This window comes from Phacochoerus africanus, chromosome 5, assembly GCF_016906955.1.
Source record: "Phacochoerus africanus isolate WHEZ1 chromosome 5, ROS_Pafr_v1, whole genome shotgun sequence".
Lineage (NCBI taxonomy): Eukaryota > Metazoa > Chordata > Mammalia > Artiodactyla > Suidae > Phacochoerus > Phacochoerus africanus.
In genome coordinates this window covers 59,999,246-60,019,819 of record NC_062548.1, presented here as the reverse complement: position 1 = coordinate 60,019,819, position 20,574 = coordinate 59,999,246, and the positions used below count along the sequence as shown (strand labels likewise).

At 39.1% G+C, this 20,574-nt stretch overlaps 1 protein-coding gene across 1 annotated transcript in view; it reads left to right on the top strand.

Annotated features, from left to right (window-relative positions):
• The window catches only part of VWA3B (von Willebrand factor A domain containing 3B), a 222,067-nt gene that overhangs the window by 124,911 nt on the left and 76,582 nt on the right, over window positions 1-20,574 (top strand). The window contains 5 exon segments of the mRNA XM_047781500.1: window positions 3,246-3,373; window positions 6,204-6,346; window positions 14,035-14,142; window positions 15,529-15,616; window positions 15,981-16,137. Coding sequence (XP_047637456.1) covers window positions 3,246-3,373; window positions 6,204-6,346; window positions 14,035-14,142; window positions 15,529-15,616; window positions 15,981-16,137 — 624 coding nt within the window.

Sequence of the window (20,574 nt, the reverse complement as noted above, 5' to 3'; positions counted from 1 at the left end):
CAAGTTCAAGTCGATAATATATAAAAAAATCTAATGCCTAACGACCAAGTCAGATTTATCCGAGGAATGCAAAGTTTGTTTAGCATTTGAAAATCGATATGCAGTTCATCATATTAACATATCTTATTAAAAACATTACAATCATCTCACTTTATGAGGAAGTTTTGACAAAATCCAACATGCATTTCTAATAAAAGCTCTCAGCAAAGTATGAACCGAATGGACTTTCTCAATCTGATAAATGGCACTTAGGAAAAAACACACAGCTAATACCATACTGTAATAATAAAAGGTTGTATACATTCCCCTCATATCAGGAAAATAACAAGGATATCTGCTTTCACCACTCGTACTGAACAGTGTATGGAAATTCTACTTAGTACAGTAAAACAGAGGGCAGGAAAGCCATCAGATTGGCTTTTTTTTTTTTTTTCTAGAATTAAAAGACTAAAGTAAAATTATTTTCATTCCACATGGTTATATATGTAGAAAATATAATGGAATATACAAAATACTACTGGAACCCATCATTGAATTTATTAGCAAGACTGGATGGTACAAGGTCAAAACACAAAAATGAGTTTTGTTTTTACATGTTAACATAGAACAATAAAAATTGAAATAAAATTATCCTTTACAGTAGCATTAAAAATATGATATATGTAGGGACAAGTTTGTCAAAATATGTGAAAGTTCTGTCCTCTAAAAGCTGCAGAACATTGCTGAGGGATTATGTTGTTTATGAGTCAGAAGACATCACACAGTTAAGATGTGCATTCTGTCTCACTTGATCTATAGACGCATCACAATCCCAATCAAAATCTCAGCAGGCTTTTTCTTTTTTATACATGTTATTGGAGTATAGTTGACTTATAAAGTTGTGTTAGTTTCAGGTGTACAGCATGTATCCATTCCATTTCAGATTATTTTCCCATATAGGTTATTATACAGTATTGAGTAGATTAGCCTGTACTATACAGTAGGTCCTTGTTTACTTATCTATTTTATATGTAGTAGTGTGTTTATGTCAATCCTAGCCCCCTCATTTATCCCTCCCCACCCCATACTTCCCCCTTGGCAACCATAAATTTGGTTTGAAAACCTTTGGGTCTGTTTCTGCTTTGTAAATTGTTTTGTATCAGCAGACTTTTCAAATAAAAATTGACAGACTGAAAATGCGAAAGATTTCAAATAGTCGAAACAACTTTGAAAAAGAAAACCAAAGATGGGGGACTAGTACTACCTGATCTCAAGATTTATCGTAAAACTGTAGTCATCGAGATAGTGTGGAATTAGTGTAAAGATAGATATATACATCAACAGAACAGAATAGAAAAACCAGAAATAGCAGTCTGTTTATCAGTGGAGAAAGGATAGACTTTTTTCCCTAACAAATGGTGTTGGAACACTTGGATAAAATACCATATTCAAAAATTAACTCAATTAGTAGCTGGAACATCATACCATATTCAAAGAATTAACTCAAAATGATAGATGGACCTAAATATAAAACCTACTTTTTTTCCTTCTAGAGAACATATGAATATAAAACCTACTTTTTTTCCTTCTAGAGAACATATGAACCCTTTGAGACATTGTGTTAGACCAAAATTTTTTTTTAAATAGGATATCAAAAGCATAGTCCATGTAAGAACAAATTTGATCAAAATTAAAAGCTTCTCTTCAAAGATCATGAAAAAACAAGTTGCAGACTGGAAGAAAATGTTTTCAAATTGGACTTGTATATAGAATATATAAAGAGTTCTCAAAATTCAAGGAGACAAAAAATGGGCAAAAGATTTGAATAGATTCTTCGCCAAAGAAGATATATAGCAAATAAATAATGAAAAGACACTTAACATCGTTAGTCATTGAAATACAAATTGACCATGATGAGATACCACTACCCAGCTATTTAAATGACTAATGTTGGAGTTCCTGTTGTGGCTCAGCAGTTAGCGAACCCAACTAGGATCCATGAAGATGCAGGTTTGATCCCTGGCCTCACTCAGTGGGTTAGGGATCTGGCATTGCCATGGGCTGTGGTGTAGGTCGCAGACGCAGCTTGGATCCCAAGTTGCTGTGGCTGTGGCATAGGCCAACAGCTACAGCTCCAATTGGACCCCTAGCCTGGGAACCTCCATATGCTGTAGGTGTGGCCCTGAAAGACATAAAAAAGCAAGGAAAAGAAAAGTAAATGACTAAAATTAAGAGGACTGGCCACAGCAAGTGTGCACAAGGATATGGGGGAACTAAATCTTCATGCATTACTGTGGGAGTGTAAATTAGTACCACCATTTTGGAAAACAGTTTGATAGTTTCTTTAAAGGTTCAGCATCACCAAGCATTTGATACACTCATTCTGGAAACTCCTAGATATTTACCCAAGAGAAATGGAGGCAGATGTCTATACAAAGACATGAGCACGATGTTCATAGGTCTGGTATTTATAATACTTATAATAGCCCAAATCTGGTAACTGAAATGTCCATGCACTGGTGACTGAATTTTGGTATTTGATATGTAATGGAATCCTACTCAGCCATAAATACGAATGTGCTACCTACTGATTCAAGCTACATCATGGGGTGAATCACAAAATAACTATATAAGTAAAGGAAGCTAGACCAAAAAAAAAAAAAGTATATACTGTATGATTCCTTTTAAATAAAATTCCAGAAAATAGAAACGAATATATAGGGACAGAAAGCTTGAGGAAAGAGGGTTTTCGAGGTAAGAAGGAGGGTAGATTTACAGTGGGCCATGGATATGTTTACTATCTTGATTGCAGTGATGATTTTACACAGGTGTGAATATCCAAACCATTCAAATCCTACACTTTGCCTACATTCAGTTTATTGTATTATAAGTGAATTATACCTCGATTAGGCTATCTGAAAATGGAGTAATGTGGAGTTCCTGCTGTGCACAGAGGGTTGAAAATCCAACTGCAATGCCTTGGGTCCCTGCAGAGGTGTGGGTTTGATCCTTGGCCTGGTACAGTGGGTTAAAGGATCTGGCATTGCCTCACCTGAGGTGTAGCCCACAGCTGTGGCTCGGATTCAGTCCCTGGCCTGAGAACTTCCATATTCTGTGGGTGCAGCCATTTAAAAAAATAAGAATATAAGAACTATATGAAATTCTTTAGATTCTTCTTTTCCTGATACAGTTAGTTTTCTGTTGGAAATGTTTGAAATTTGCACTCTTGTGCAATCTCATAATGTATTCAGTTATTATTTTGGCAGAATGAAGATGTGACCCTTCTAATTAAGGAAATGGAGCAGGGACGCAGTGACCTGGAGAAGGTGCAAGACCTTTACTCAGAGTCCTTGGTCATGGACTGGTGGTACAACGGAGAAAAGGATGGAGACAAGTGAGCATGGCAAAGTGGTCCCTTTCCCCATCACTGATCCTCTTGGACACCTGTTCATTCTCTTTTCCACCTCTTTCAATGTTTTATGGGATTTCTTTTGAAGAATCACGTAGTGTGATAATGTTAGGATTTTTGTTTAAGCGAAGGGAACTCATAATCTAATAAATTACTAATGATTGATTATGGAGGCCACATATCCATATGGCCTGAAATCCATATGGATTGATTATATGGAGGTTCTGAAATCCTTGCATGGCCCTAAGGATGTTCACCCAGTGTGGACAGGCACTCCACCAACCCAAGCACTGACAGAGCAGAGCAGGAGTGCTCTGTAGTGAAGGAAATTTGACTCAGGGTCTGGAGTCCCAAGGTCCAGACTTCACTCTCTGTGACTTTGGCAAAGCTCCACTCTTGTCCAGTCTCCATTTCCTCTTTTTTTTTTTTTTGTCTTTTTAGGGCCACACCCACTCATGGCATATGGAAGTTGCCAGGCTAGGGGTTGAATCAGAGTTGTAGCTTCTAGCTTAGACCACAGCCACAGCAACGCAGGATCCTTAACCCACTGAGTGAGACCAGGGATTGAACTCATATCCTCATGGATACTAGTTGGGTTCATTACTACTGAGCCACAATGGGAACTCCAGCTTACTCATCATTAGAATGATGGCAGGATTGGGGACAGATGATTTCTCAGGTCTTTTCCCACCCTGTAGTTGAATATATTTCTAACTAGTTGTTCTTAAACAAAAATCAGAACCACCTCAGCACTCATAAAATGTCAAATCTTATTTTCACTTTGTACAGATATTCAAGTATCAAAATACCCTATGAGGAGGGTGTCTTTTTATTTAAAAGTGTGATAGCCAAATGGAAAGAAGTTAAAATACCTATTTTGGGAGTTCCCATCATGGCTCAGTGGTAACGAACCTGGCTAGTATCCATGAGGACTCAGGTTGATTCCTGGCCTCGATCAGTGGGTTAAGGATCCAGCATTGCCATGAGTTGTAGTGTAGGCCAGCAGCTATAGCTCTTGTTTGACCCCTATCCTGGGAACTTCCATATGCTGCAGGTGCAGTCCTGAAAAGAGGCCCCCCCCCCAAAAAAAATACATATTAGGAGTTCCCTTGTGGTGTAGCAGGTTAAGGATCTGGTATGGTCACTACTGTGGCGTGGGTTTGATCCCTGGCCTGGGAACTTCCACATGCGTCAAATGCAGCCAAGAAAAAAAAAAGTGCATATTAATCAGGGTTTCTTCTTCATCAAGATTCACTATCTTACTAGTAGTAAATTAAGCATTTAACATGGGCTGGGGGTAAGACGTGAGTGTGGAATCAGTGAAAAGATAAATATTATACCAGGCATCTCTTATAATGAGACTTCAGGGCATTATTTTTAAAACGTTTGTTTGGGAAAGCTCAGATACAGCTTCTAAATCTGGAGAATTTGAACAAACAATCTAAGAATCAGATTAAGTGGGCCACACATCCATGTAAATTACCTTCTGAATACTTTCAGTTGTACCCTACCTGTCTTCCTTCCCTTGTTTCATCAAATTAAAAAATCTCGGGACAAAATGACCAGCTACTGTTTGGAAGCTGGCTTGGTCAGCTGACTGTATCTGCCAGTAGATGGTTGGTTTTACATATTTATTTTTAGGGGCTGGAAGGGGCAGGTTCTAGATTCATGCAGGGAAGTGTTTCAATCCAGCCTTCGCACCATGACATGTCACTAACTTAGGGCAAATTACTTAACCTCACTGAACCTCAATTTCCTCATTAATCACAGGGGAATAGATGAGGGCACGCCTGGCACATAACAAGCACTCTGACTTAGTGTAAAGAAGAGAGTAAAATACAGTGACTTATTCCACCAATATGCTTCTATACTTCCTTATAATGTATCCTTAAGAAAAGTTAATTCACCCACTTTGCAATGGTTGCAAGCAAATTGCTTTGTTCAATTTTCCACCAGGTGGCAAAGTCTTACAGCCCCCAAACCTCATCTCCCTTCAGACAATTTTTCAACCATTTATTGAGTACAAATCATGCACCAGGCAAACTGGGATGCAGAGATGAATGTAAGCCTGGTCCCTTGTCACATGCCCAGGGTGATGGGACATGCACAAAGGATGATGCTCCCTGGAGACAGGCTGGGTGTTCCATGGAGACAGGCATGGAAGGGGCAGGGGTGAGGAGGAAGGAGGGTGTGCGATACAGTGTTGGGGCAGGAGATTGTTCTGAAAACTTTCTGTGGCTGCTGTGATCAGAGCTTGAGAGAAGGTATGCCTGGGAAAATACTCAGGCACTTTGGGGGGATCCCTCCTGGCCCCAGATCTTCACTGGAATGGTGTGCCATGATCTGGCACTGGCTGAAGCTTTTCCTTGGCAGGGGTTTTCCCTTCCCTGACTTTTTAAATAGCTGGCTGCTCAACCTTTTGGTTAGAGAAGAGGGGTTCTATAATGCTTTCTGGTTTACAAGAGACTCTCTCGTGTCAGTCCTCACATCAGCTCCGTGCTGTCAGGGTTCCTGCAGCTCGAAGATGAGAAGAGTTAAGTTTAGAGGGGACTGAGCGACTTCACTTAGTCACAAAGCTGGGAAAGAACAGAGTTGCCTTGTGAGCCATATCTAATGACTCCAGAGCTGGGCTCCTGTCCACTCGTCCAGAAGCAGAGGGAATGACTGTTTTTATATTAAGCAAACAATGGGGAGGCTGACTTCTTAAGTGTGAAGCATTCAACACAGTTGTATTGGTCTGACTCTGCCTTCTTGATGGAAATTTTTTTCCTCCTGCTTTCTTTTCTTTCTTCTTGTCTACTTGTTATGTAAACAGGCATCAAAGAGAAATCTGTTCTATGATTTCAACCCCAGAAAAATGTGCAAAACCTCATTCTGATGTGGAATCAGCACGAATGTCGAAAGCACCAGAAGACCGCTCAGATCAAAAGATTCAGAAAAAGAAAGTCCTCCATGCAGGTATCAGGGAACACAGTGATTTGAATCTCAATACCAGTTTTCCTTCAATGCAAAAGGTAGCTTAAAACTAAAGACCCATAATATTTTTTTTCCTTCTTACGGCCACACACCTGTGGCACATGGAAGTTCCATGGTCACATCGGAGCTGCAGCTGCCAACCTGTGCCACAGCCACTGCAACACTGGATCTAAGCCGCGTCTACAACCTACACCACAGTTTGGAGCAACACCACATCCTTAACCCATTGAGCAAGGCCAGGGATTGAACCTGCATCCTCATGGACACTATGTTGGGCTCTTAACCTGATGAGCCATAATGGGAACTCCATCATAGTATTTTAAAAGAAGACTAAACTTGTGTTTTTTATTTTTATTTTTATTTTCTGGCCACCTCATGGCATAGGGAGCTCCTGGGCTAGGGATCAGATCCAAGCTGAAGTCTCAACCTAAGCTGCAGCTGTGGCAACGCTGGATCTGCAACCCACTGTGCCAGTCCAGGGATCGAACATGAGTCCAGTACTCCCAAAACACTGCTGATCCCATTGTGCACAGTGGAAGCTCCTAAACTTGTATTTTTTTAGATGTAAGTTTATTGAGATAATTGTACATTCACAATGCTCTGAGGAAAAGTACAGAGAGATCCCGTATACCTACTCTTCACTCAGTTTCCCCCAATGGTGACATCTTGAAAAAAAAAATACCATCTTGCAACCAGGATATTGGGCACCGATGCAGTCTATGATCTTACTCAGATTGTCCCAGTTTGATGTGTTCCTTTGTTTGCGCGTGCATGTGTGTGTCTGTGTGTATGTGTGGGTGTGTGCACGTACTTCTGTATGATGTTATCATGTGTGGTTTCATATTTCCAGCACCACCGTCAAGATATAGAACTTTGCCATCACCTCACAGATCCCTGGCATTGCTCTTTTATAACCACATCCATCTGCCCCCAATACCCCGTCCCAATTCTTGGGAACCACCAAGTTCTCCATTTCTAAAATGTTGTCGTTTTAAAGATAAATGGAAAATCATACAGCACATAACTTTGATGTCTGGCTTTTTCTACTCAGCACATTTTCCTGGAGATTTGTCCAAATTTTTTGCAGATATCAACAGTTCATTCCTTTTCCTTGCTGAGCAGTATCCATGATAGGGATGTACCTATGGTTTAACCATTCATCTGTTGAAGGACATCTGGATTGTTTCCAATTTAGGGCTATTTCAAATAAAGTAGTTATAAACATTTTTGCACAGGTTTTATGTGGACATTATGCTTCATTTCTTTAAGATAAATGCCCAGGAGTGCAGTGGCTGAGTCATACAGTACTGAATGTTTAGTTTTATACGAAACTGCCAGACTATTTGCCAGAGTGGCTGTGCCATCTTACATAATCACAGCGATGAATGAGTGATCTGTTTACTCCGCATTCTTGTCAGAGCTTGCTATTGATTATGGAATTTTTTTGTTTTAACTGTTCTGATAAGTATGTTCTCCTGGTGGTTTTTACTTGCATTTCCCTAATGACTAGTTATATTGAACATCTTTTTCTACGTTTGTTTGCAGTCTGCATATCCTCTTCAGTGAAAGGTGTGTGCATATGCTTTGCTCATTTTCTACACGGATTGTTTGATTTTTATTGGTGAATTTTAAAAGCTCTTCATATATTCTAGATACTAGGCCTTTATCAGATATGCTGTTTGCAAATATTTTCTCCCAATCTATATCTCATCTTTTCATCCTCTAATTAGGGTCTTTTGCCAAGCAAAAGCTTTCAGTTTTGATAAGATCTGCTTTATCAGTCTTTCCTTTTGGTGTTTTTTTTTTCCTACAAATTTTGTAGTTTTATATTTTCTACAAAATTTGTAGAAAAAAGTACGTAAAAGCACATCTTTAGGAATTAGGACTAGGGAAAGAGTTCTTAGATTTAACACCAAAAACATGACCCACGATATGTGAATTGCAAAGAAGCTCACAAAAAGATGTTACTTATCACTAGGAATGTTTTTCTTTTCTCTTTGTTCCTAAAGGACATTTTTGCATATTTAAAATCTGGGGTTGGTTGTGCTTTCCTTTCTGTCATTGAAAAACGGGATTTCCCTTGTGGCTCAGCAGGTTACAAACCTGACTAGTATCCATGAGGATTTGGGTTCAATTCTTGGCCTCACTCAATGGGTTAAGAATCCAGCACTGCTGCAAGCTGTGGTGTAGGTTGCAGATGCAGCTCAGATCTGTCATTCCTTTGGCTGTGACATAGGCCAGCAGCTGCAGCTCTGATTTGACACCTAGCCCGGGAACTTCCATATGCCACAGGTATGGCTCTTAAAAAAGAGAAGAAAATAAGAAAGAAAAATGTAGTACCTCTTCCTTAGGCCTCCTACATTTTAAATGAGAAATTTGCTGCTATTCAAACTGGTGCTAGTAATGGGTCCTTTCTCTCTGGCTTCTTTTAAGAGTTTTTTCTTTGTCTCTAATTTTAAAATGTTTAACTGTAATGCATCTTGGCATGGATTTCCTTGGGTTTATTCTATTTGGAGTTTGCTCAGCTTCTTGATCTGTATGTGTTTTTCACCAAATTGGGAAAGTTTTCATCTATGACTTCTTCAAATAGTCTCTTGGTCCTTTTTTTCTTTTTCTTTTTTTTTTTTTTCCTCCCTGTACATTTGGGACTCTGAGGAAAGGAATGTTGGATATTTTGCTATTATCCTACAGGTCCCTAAAGTCCTGTTAATATTTTCTTATTCTGTTTTCTCTCTGTTGTTAAAATTGGCTGAATTCTATTGTTCTATCCCCAAAGTTCTCTGATACTGTCCTCTGCCATTTTCACTCCACTATTAGGTTAATCCAACAAGTTTTTTGTCATTTTATTTTTCACTTTTACAATCTCTACTTGGAAATTTTTATGAATTCTGTTTCGTAGCTAAGATTTTCAATTCATTCATTTGTTTTAAGAGAAATTGTAACTAACTATTGAAGCATTTTTGTAATGGCTTCTTTGATATCCTTGTCAGCTAAATCCAGCTTCTGATTCATCATGGTATTGGTATCATCTGATTGTTTTTTCTCCAGCAAGATGTGATTTTATTGGTTCTTGATGTGATGGATGATTTTTTTTTTAATAGTACCCTGAACATTTTGTCTATGATGTAAGGGACTCTGGATGCCATTTAAATTTTTTATTTTAGGAAGTAGTTGTCCTGTTCAAAGTTAGCACATAGACTTTGGCCTGCTTTTGTGGGCTGTGGTTCTAATGGCAATTTAATTTTCACAGCTTTTGTGGTAATATTTTGGTGCTTGGTTTCCGGGTGTCACTGGGGCTCCTACTGGTCCCTGCTGATGCTGCCTGAGAAAGCAGAGGCGTTTACCCTAGCGAGGATGCTAAAAGGAAGGGGTGGGGAGTTCCTCTGCCACTCACACTCTCCCTTTTGCATGTCTCCATGTCTCTGGGCAGGGGAGGAGAGCCTCAAACCCATAGGGACCAAGACGCATTTGCTCTGACTTGGGCCTTCTTACATGATCTGTCTGGTGTCTCTGTCTTAAACCCATGGGGACAAAGAGGATTCCCATACTAGGTCACTTGTGTGGCAGCATCCCTTTTGCTAGCCCATTTTGCCCTTTCTAGTAAATCTGAGTTTTACTAGAAATGCTACTTTCTACTCATCCTGAACATTTTAATGTCCTTCTGACACTTCCATCATTTCACTGAGATCTGGGATCGTTCCTGTTGATAGGCATTCCTGTGCTGAATTTTTATTCTATCTCAACTTGATATAGAAGGGTGGTATGGAAAGGTAATGATATGTGGTCACTGATTAAACAGAGCTGGGGCAGTAGTTAAATGCTTGTATTCATTGCCAGATCGATATGTCTTTATTCATTATTTAAAGAATGTGGAAATAGTAGTTTTTGTGTTTGGGGACTTTGGGGGCTAATTTTCACTTTCATTTTGACACACCTGTTGTTTCTGCCCAGCAGTTTTATTTTTATTTTTTATTTATTTTTATTTTTTTACAGAATAAAATACATACATTTGCACACAATTACATTCACACAGATTATTATAACCTGGATCTTAAGAAACAGATTAAGTGACTCCTACTGGAGAAGTGGAATGGAAAATATGCTGAGACAAATAGGAAATTTATTCTATACTTTATCCCAATTTTATGGCTTTCATCTTTACTACTTAGTTTTATCTATTACATTTCAATTTTTCTTTAAAAATTAGCATTATATTAAATTGTTATATTATGCAACTAAAATTTATAAAGAAGAAAGCCTTATATACCATTAAATATTTTATATAGCATAGTAAAAAGAATAACTTAACTGGTAAGCATAACAAAAATAATACACCCTCTGAAAATAAGTAAAATATAAAATGCATAAGTTGGTTAAAAAACAGTGTAACTATATAAATATGTCCTCACAATTTGTTCCATCTCATTGATTCTTCAATATAGGCATTACACCATTCTAGGTGATGTGATAAACAAGACATTATAGACTTTACATTGTACCATGGAGAGAAATGGTTATTAATAATACAATTGTAGAACTGTATTATTTAATTGTACAGTGGCATTATTTAATTATAATTATCATAAGTTCTTTGATGGAGAGGAAATCAGAATCAGATCTAAGAAGACTTCAGCATTCCAAGAATGATGTCAAATGACCCCCTTCATGGTGGATTATGCACTTATTTACTATGAGATATATTTCTTCTCCAGAGATTCCTTGTTTGTATATCAATTGTAGATTTTTGGTTTGCAGTTATTCTGAAGTTTTGATGTAAGAGTCTATATGTATATGAGATTGTTTTAAGTTGTTGTTCTCTTAATTGCAAGCTCATCTCCAGTGTCCCACATTTGTACCCGCCTCTTCTCATGATTTCTGATTTTGATGGTATAATTGTGCATGGATGATTTCATCTCTTTACTGTATATATACCTTTACTGATGAGCCTTGTCATTTGTGGAGTTTTTGTTTCCTGTTGCTGATCTTTTCTTTCCTGCCTAGAGAAGTTGCTTTAGTATTTGTTGTAAGGCTGTTTAGTGTTGCTGAATTCTCTCAGCTTTTGCTTATCTGAGAAGGTTTTTATTTCTCCTTCAAATCTGAATGAGAGCCTTGCTGGGTAGAGTATTCTTGGTTGGAGGTTTTTTCCTTTCATCATGTTAAGTATATCATGCCACTCCCTTCTGGACTGCAGAGTTTCTGCTGAAAAATCTGCCAATAACCTTATCGGGGTTCCCTTGTATGTTACTTGTTTCTTTTCCCTAGCTACTTTCAAGATTTTCTCTTTGTCTTTAATTTTGGTCAGTTTGATTATTATGTGTCTCGGGGTGTTCCTCCTTGGGTTTATTTTATATGGTACTTGTTGTGCCTCCTGGATTTGAGTGAGTGGCTCCTTTCCCATGTTAGGGAAATTTTCGGCTATTATCTCTTGGAATATTTTTTCTGTCCCCTTCTCTCTCTCTTCTCCTTCTGGCACCCCTATAATACGGATGTTTGTGCATTTAACATTGTCCCAGAGTTCCCTGAGACTCTCTTCATTTTTTTTTCAATCTTTTTTCTCTTCTGTTCTACATCTGTAATTTCTTCTAATCTGTCCTCCACCTCTCTTATTCATTCTTCTGCCTCCTGTATTCTGCTGTTAGCTGCTTCTAGTGAGTTTTTTATTTCAGTTATTTTATTTTGCATCTTTTCTTGTTTAAGTTTTATATCTTGTATCTCTTTGGTTAGTGTTTCCTGTAAGTTATCCGTCTTTGCCTCCAGTTTATTTCCAATGTCTTGCATCATCTTCAGCATCGACAGTCTAAAGTCTTTTTCCTGGAGGCTAAGAATCTCCTCATTGCTTAGCTGATTTTCTGGGGTTTTTCCTTTCTCCCTCATCTGAATTCTCTGTCTTTTCATTTTTATAGGTTTTTGGTGTGGTGACCTTTTTATAGATAATTGAGTTGTAGCCTTTCTTCTGGTGTCTGCCCCCCTTGTCTCTGCCCAGCAGTTTTAATCAGGGCAGCCTGCTGGTGTAGTCAGGGGTGGGAGTTCAACTTGTCTATATGGATCATTCATCTCATTTGCTCACAGGCATTGCTCCCAAGAAAATCTATCCTTTTTTTTTTCTTTTGTCTTTTTGCCATTTCTTGGGCCATTCTCACAGCATATGGAGGTTCCTAGGCTAGGGGTCGAATCGGAGCCATAGCTGCTGGTCTACGCCAGAGCCACAGCAATGTGGGATCCAAGCCACGTCTGCAACCTACACCACAGCTCACGGCAACGCCAGATCCTTAATCCACTGAGCAAGGCCAGGGATTGAACCTGCAACCTCATGGTTCCTAGTCAGATTCGTTAACCACTGAGCAACGATGGGAACTCTGAAAATCTATCCTTCTTAATTCCTTTTTACAGAGGCAACCAAAACAGGAGTCACCATATGGGTTGCCTAGAAAAACAGTAACACATAGCACACTCCCAACTCCAGGCATGGAGACCATGGTGTTACCTTTCTGTGCAAAAGATAGACCAGTTTGCAGATTATTAGCTAATTTCTTGTAAGAGGGGAGAAGACCCTTCTTGTTGAAAACAGAACACATTCTGTTTATGAAAACTACATAAAGCCTTGGTGCTGCCTAAAGCCTCTAGTGGTGAGGTACAGAACACATCTACAGTTAGTGTGATTTCTGTGATCACATAGGAAAAGGAATCAGCATGTCTTGGTACAAACATATTATCTAAAGCACATAGATTCAATGTCAATATTTGGTAAGTGTCTACTTGCTAGTTGAAGGAACCCAACAGAAGGTAGAAAACAATATAAATAGGGAGTTCCCATTGTAGCTCAGCAGTTAAGAACCCAACATAGTGTCTGTGAAGATACGTGTTCAATCCCTGACCTCACTCAGTGGGTTGAGAATCCGTCATTGCCGCGAGCTATGGTGTAGGTTGCAGATGTGGCTCAGATCCTGCATTGCTATTGTTGTGGCATAGGCCAGCAGCTGCAGCTCTGATTTTACCCCTAGCCTGGGAACGTCCATATGCCACAGGTGTGGCTCTAAAAAAGAAAAAAAAAAAAAAATAACGGTATAAATAAAGGCCTAGATAGCAGTTGTGGTCCACAGAGTCTCTGAAACAGAGTACAAAACTGTCCTGCTCTGAACACTGTAACCTGTGAATATGATGAGTTATGGGAGTGTGCTCTGACCCTCAGCCAGGTTCTCTGGGAGAGCCCAGTGTACTCACACGAGTGTCTGAAATCAGGGGCTTTTTATGACTGGTGGCAGAGGAGAAAGTCAGAGAGACTTGGAGCACAAGGGGAATCAGTGTACCTTGTTGGCTTGAAGATGGAGGAGACCCGTGGACAGGAATGAGGGTGCTTAAGAACCAAGAGACTCCCCTTGGTGACAGCTAGCAAAGAAACGGGACCTTAGTCCTGTACCGCAAGGAAATAAATTTTGCCAACAACTTGAAAAAGCCTGGAAGCAGATTTCTCTCCAAGAGGGGCAGAGCTTGAACTCAGATAAGTGGAATAAGCTGTGACTGCAGCTTTAACTTGGTGGCAGGACTGTCCCCTGAAGGTTGGAAAACTGAGCCTTTCTTTTTAAAGGATCCAAGGGTGTAGTTGCATCTCACAAAGTACATCCTCCCATCCCTAACTCCTTTAATCCTTCTTGTCCCTCTGATATCCACAGAACCAACCAAAACCAGCCTGCTCAGAAGCCGGCTGTCAACCCTCAAGAGCTCCGCTTGCAGAGAGGGGAAAGACGGCCTTTCCAGTTCCAGCTGCTGGAATACTCCAGGTGACAGAAGCCCTCAAGGGTCATCAGGAAGCCCAGGCCAGCTTCTCTTCCCCCAGTGTGTCTAGACCTTCCTGAAAGAGAAGGGTAGAGGGACTTTGGGAGGGACCAAATCATTTTTAAGTGAGTCTGGGTCGGGTCACTTCCTCTTCAAAGGACTCCCTGTTAAATCAGATTGGCTTGCTTTAGGGAACTGGATTTTCTTAGGGCCAGACTTGCATTTATTGTGCCCTGGTGTTTAATACACCCAAGGCTCACCTAACTGTGGCTCTAGTGGTGACGCTGCCACTCCGTAGTTTGAATATGAAAACCTCACACTTCATAGTTATCTTCTTCCCTTCATTCACAGGTGGTGCCATCCGACGAGCCCCTCACTGATCCATATTGTCAGCCTTTTGGGGGCTCAAATGTGAGGAAAATATGACTTTTCCACTCAATTTTTATGACTATTGATAAAATCATTATTCTTTGAATAGTGAATCTCTAAAAGTTTAATCCTTGTAGTGTTTTTCCCTGTTTTCAAAGAGGTGGTAAATAACAAACCCCCGCTAAACACACACAGGCACACAAGCCCCTAAGTAGCAGGAAGCTCCTGAGTGACAAATTGACACCTGTTGTTACTGAGTCATGGCTTTATCAGACCTGTGTTCTTCAGTGCTTATCAGTGTAGTGCCTTTTTCCCTTTCAGTTAACCTGCCGTATTTCCTAAGTCGCTATGTGCACAGCCCTTTAAAGGGCTTATTTTTTGATGGTTAGGATGTGATTTCTTAGGCATTTAGCTAGCTCACTTCTGAATACCCCTTCTTCTAGATGTTGCTGACTCAACTAATACCCTGTTTCATTTATAAAGCTAAGCTTATAGAAAGATAGGCACTAAAAACTCCAAATAGTAATTTGCACATTTGGACCTACAACTAAACATGACCTAATAGGAATTTTGGTTTTCCACACAGAGCTGAGGAATTACAGAAAACACTATTGAAAAGTGAAATATTGAACAAGGCTCTCCTGTGTAATTTGCTACGAGGGGGAATCTAATGTGGGCAACACTGAACTATGATTGGTTCATGTTAAAAGTGAACCTATTTGACATCTTAAAAAAATGTTTTTTTTGGAGAATGAGAGAATGAGTATGTCTCACCCTTCCCTGGATATGGGGCAAGGTAGATTAGCAGAACAAGAGTATCCTACTTATGCATGTATTGGTCTTTAGTGTCAATTGCAAATGAATCTTGCCTAGAACCCACTCTGACAGAGCAGTTTTCTGAAATATATCCATTTATCAGCCCTCAGTCACAACTGAACCCAGAGGCAAGTATGATCCTTTTGCATTTTGATATGAATCCCGTATAATAGGAAATTATACAACTGCCATTTCCTTTTCCACAGAAAAGGGTGTCTTGTTGACAAATGAATTTCCAGATGACAAGATGATAGAAATATCGACTCAAGAAGTAAGCCAAGTTCATGACCAAGAGTGAGTACTTCAGTCTTACTAAGACGGTTTTGTTATGTTTTTTATATAAATTTTATTTATTTATTTATTTATTTATTTATTTATTTATTTTGGTCTTTTTAGGGCCACTCCCATGGCATTATGAGGTTCCCAGGCTAGGGGTCGAATCAGAGCTGTAGCTGCTGGACTATACCACAGCAACGTGGGATCCGAGCTGCATATGCGACCTATACCACAGCTCATGGCAATGCTGGATCCCTAACCCACTGAGGGAGGCCGGGAATCAAACCTGCATCTTCATGGATACTAGTCAGATTCCTTTCTCCTGAGCCACAGTGGGAACTCCTGGTATAAATTTTAAAATGTCACAGTCCTCTGTTCTTAGTTCTTTAGAGATGTCTTCAGCAGACTGGCTCGAGATCCATGGCTTGGCAGCCAAGAAGCTCACCATCATGGATGCCTTGTCAGTGACGGCTGTCCCTCACAGCCCCACCTACGTCCCCATTCTGGACAAGCATGTCGTTTCCAAGGTCTTTGATGAGGTAAAACTGACTTTCTATATGTCCCTACTTGATGTACTTTTCAGTTCCTGCTTAAATAAAAAGTGGTCCACGTAACATCTTGTACAGTTGTAACAGCAATGTATTTCAGCCATTGGAAAAAAATTACTTGTGTAAGCAGTAAAAAGGAGAGAGAGGGAAGCTCTTATGCATTTTTGTTTCTAAGCTGAGAAGAGATTGGCCTTTGTTGGGTTGGTAGTTCCTGGCTCGTTGCTGATGGGTGGCAGTGTGGAGCTGCAGAAACTGTTGAAAAGCCTCCAGGTCAGAGTTGTGAATATCATTTGATATCAGAGGACAGGGATACCTTATGATACATTATGTCCTTCCTTTTCTTACCTTCTCTTCCTAAATACAGTTGCACCTTTTCCATCACAAAAGTCTCCAAAGCATAGAAAACAAATTTATGGGAAAATGGGATTAAAATATACACACTGCTATATATAAAAATAGATAGCCAACAAGGACCTATGGTACAGCACAGGGAAGTATACTTAGTACCTTGTGATAACCTATAATGGAAGAGAATGTAAAAAAAAGAATATGTGTGTGTGTGTATGTATGTATAATTGAGTCACTTTGCTCTACACCTGAAGCTCACACATTATAAATCAACTGTATTTCAATAAAGATTTTTGCAATAAAAAAAAATCAGTCTCCAAAGGAAAAAGTCAGAGAAAGAGGGAAGGAGAGAGAAGCAGAGACAGAGATATAGAGAGACTGAGAGAGGATGAGAGTGAGCTGGAGCCAAGAGCCAGGGTGGCGGTGCTTCCTGGAAGGAGAAAAAGGGCTTCCAGTAGGAGGCCGTGGTGGAGTTCATTGAGGAAGAGGCCACATAAGTACTGTAAAGTTTGCCTTGAATTGGGCGACTGGAAGGTTCTCATCCTGAACAAGAACAGATCCAGCAGAGCGGCCAGATTGCACATGGATGAGGAACACAAAGGAACAAGAATATGAAGATTGAACCCTGGTGCGTCCAGGCAAGTGGAGCAGCAACTAATTCTCTAAGAAGAAGCATATTAGGTCTCACAGTCACTAGGTGGAGATAACAACCACAAAAGACCTTCTTTCACACTGAAATGTGTACAGTGGGAATATAGGATATTTTGAATTTGCGTCCAAATAATCTGGATGGTAGGAGTAGTTGTGGGGAGAGGAGGAATAGGTAGAGCAAGGTTGGCCATGAGCTGATAATTGTTAAATTTGGATAATAATATTAAGTGGGGGGAGGCTCATCCTACTAGTCTCTCTGCTTTTTTATTTGAAGTTTTCCCTATTAAAAATTTGAGAAAAAGCAAAGGCGGGGAAAGAAAAGCCTTCATCTATAACGGGTTTTGCAGTAGCTGGAATTCGATGTGTTTGGAAGAAGCAGATGAATTGGACTTTTCCTATTAGTCACATTTAAGCAGTTATACCTATGGAGTTCGATATGCATCCTGGTTTGACTGACTAGCAGTTCTTGCTCTGGAGGTCATGTGTGTGGTCACTTAGGCTAGATTCCTGATGACTTTGCCTCAAGGTGAGCAGTCCTGTCATTGGCTGTCACCTGTGACTGGCAGATTCTATTTACACCTCCAGTGAACTCTAACCCGATGGGTCAGATACCAGCTTATCACTTGAACCTGATTTCTTCCAGAAGCAAGAAAGCAAAACTGAATACTGATTTATTCCTTCTAAGAAGTTCGATAATGGCTTCTCATAGTCTACACATTTATTTTATTACTATTCCTGAGTTTTATTTGAAAGAAAATATATTTAGTGAATTCTCCCTAGAAAGAGAATTTTCTTATCCTTATGTTTCCTTCTAAGCTTCTCAAAAACCTGAGATACATTGAAAAGTAAATGCTCAAAAAACAAATAGAAGAAGGTAGGAAAGCAAATGCATAAAATCAAAGAAAAGATTTATCAATTGAACACATTAAAGTGTTATTTTGTGTAAAAATGTCATAAAATGAAATCAGATTTTGGAAAAATATCTGTAACATACACAACAAAGAATTATAAGAGTAATATCTTAAACGTGTGTTTGTGTGTATGTCCATGTAAGTTACCATGTGTGTTTGGTATGTGTGTATAAATCAGTGCTCACTATGCATACAAACATGCACTTGCACCCATACTATAAAGGAATAAGAAAATGATAAATATCCCAGTGGAAAATCTCAGAGAAAAAAGTAAAAAAGTAAAATAAGTCAAAAACCATATACAAAAGTTTTTTTTTTTTTCTTTTTTGCCTTTTTGTCTTTTTAGGGCTGCACCCACGGCACATGTAGGTTCCCAGGCCAGGGGTCCAATCGGAGCTGCAGCTGCAGGCCTACACCACAGCAACTTGGGATTGGAGCCACGTCTGTGACCTACACCACGGCTCGCAGCAATGCCAGATCCCCATCCCACTGAGTGAGGCCAGGAATCGAACCTGCATCCTCATGAATGCTAGTTGGGTTCCTTAACCACTGAGCCATGACAGAAACTCCAGTATTTCTTACTAATAACCAAATATATGAATTTTTGAAAAATGCAAATTAAAAAAGCAAGTAGACAACTTTCCTCCCATGATCAAATTTGTAAGGTTAAAAAAATACTAATAAACAGTGGTGGCAAAAATAGGATAAAATTAGAACTTTTACATCCTGACCTTGGCAGTATATTCAGAGATATTAAGAACTTACTTTTCCTCCAGCAAATCCATATGTAGATATTCCATAATCTACAGACGGAAATCATCAGAAATACTGAGGAATACATTCAGAGAATAATTATTGCTGCCTTATACTAACAATAAGAAAACTTTCAGTTTTTCAACAACCCCAAAATCCTAAATATCCATTCTATCCATATGGTGGGATGTCATAGTTTCATTAAATATTCATTCCATCCATATGATGGAATGTTACACTTTCATTAAATACCACGTTTCAGAAGAACAACATGGGGAAAAGCTCTCAATACAATGCTGGATGAAAAAATCAGGGTAAAAGACTGCATAGACAGTATGTTAATTTGGTTATATCTGTGTATGATGTAGACACAGCCCTCTTCCTCCTTCCCTCTTCTTTTACCAAAATGTTACTAGTGTTTATCTGTGGGTTGAGATTGCTAGAGATGTGGATGATTTGTTTATATCATTTTTAGTTTTTCTTGTAGTACTTTCAACTCTGAACTGCCTTAATGATATGCTGAGAGAGAAAAAAAGTTAAAAAACAGACCTAGGAGTTCCCATAATGTCTCAGTGAAAACAAATCTGACTCATATCCATGAGGACGCAGGTTCTATCCCTGGTCTTGCTCAGTGGGTTAAGGATCTGGCGTTGCCATGAGCTGTGATGTAGGTCAAAGATGTGGCGTGGATCCTGCATTGCTGTGGCTATGGCATAGGATAGCGGCTGAGGCTCTGATTTGACCCCTAGTCTGGGAACCTCCATATGCCAAGGGTACCGCCCTAAAAAGACAAATAATAGTAATAATAATAATAATAAAACAGACCTAAAGCAAGAGACAAAATGGTATAAATGTAAAGGACACTTGCTTTTTAATTAATTTATTGGTTTCTTATTCGATAAGTGATATAGACTTACATCTTCTGTATAATGACCATTTAGAAGTCTTTAGAGGAAAATGTGAAAGTTTCTCTCTCAACCACTCCCATTTGTAAAAGAAACACTCTGAATAGTTTGATAAATATCCTTTCAATCCTCTTTTACACACACACACACACACACACACACACGTGTATATGTTATATATATCTATATATACGTATACAGCAACTTTAATATACAAAATAATTTTAATAAGACAACATTATATGGATTTGTTATCTTTAAAAAATGGTATCTTAGAGACTTTTCTAAGTGTGTGTATATATATGTGTATATATATATGTATATATGAGTCTGTCTCATTTTTGTTAGTTGCAAGTTTCTTCCCTATTATTGTGGACGTTTACATTGTGTCCTTCTTCCCCTGATTACAAACAGACCTATAATGGATTTCCTTGCACAGAAATTTTTGGGCACATATACAAGTGTATCTCTGTGATGGATTGTTGGATCCGAAGGATCTGAACATTTAATTTTTTGACAGAATAAACCAAATCATCCTCCAAATAGAGTTTATATTTCCACTAGCTTATATCCCCAAAGACAGCCTTTTTCCTAAGAGGCGCTATATATATACTTGTTGATAAGCATTAGTTCTACCAGTATAGAGATACTTCGAATACCCAAAAAATAGTTTGCAAACAAGATGTGAAATCTTACTTGTATGCAGCTTGTCCTCTCCTCATATTCGGAAGAAGGAAATATAGTACTCACTGAAGCACTTAGCTCCCCAGGAGTTTTGCACTATTACCTGTACTCTGGGGATTATAATACACCTACTCTGAGATGGTGTATATGGTCTAGAAAAGAAGTAATGCATAGGA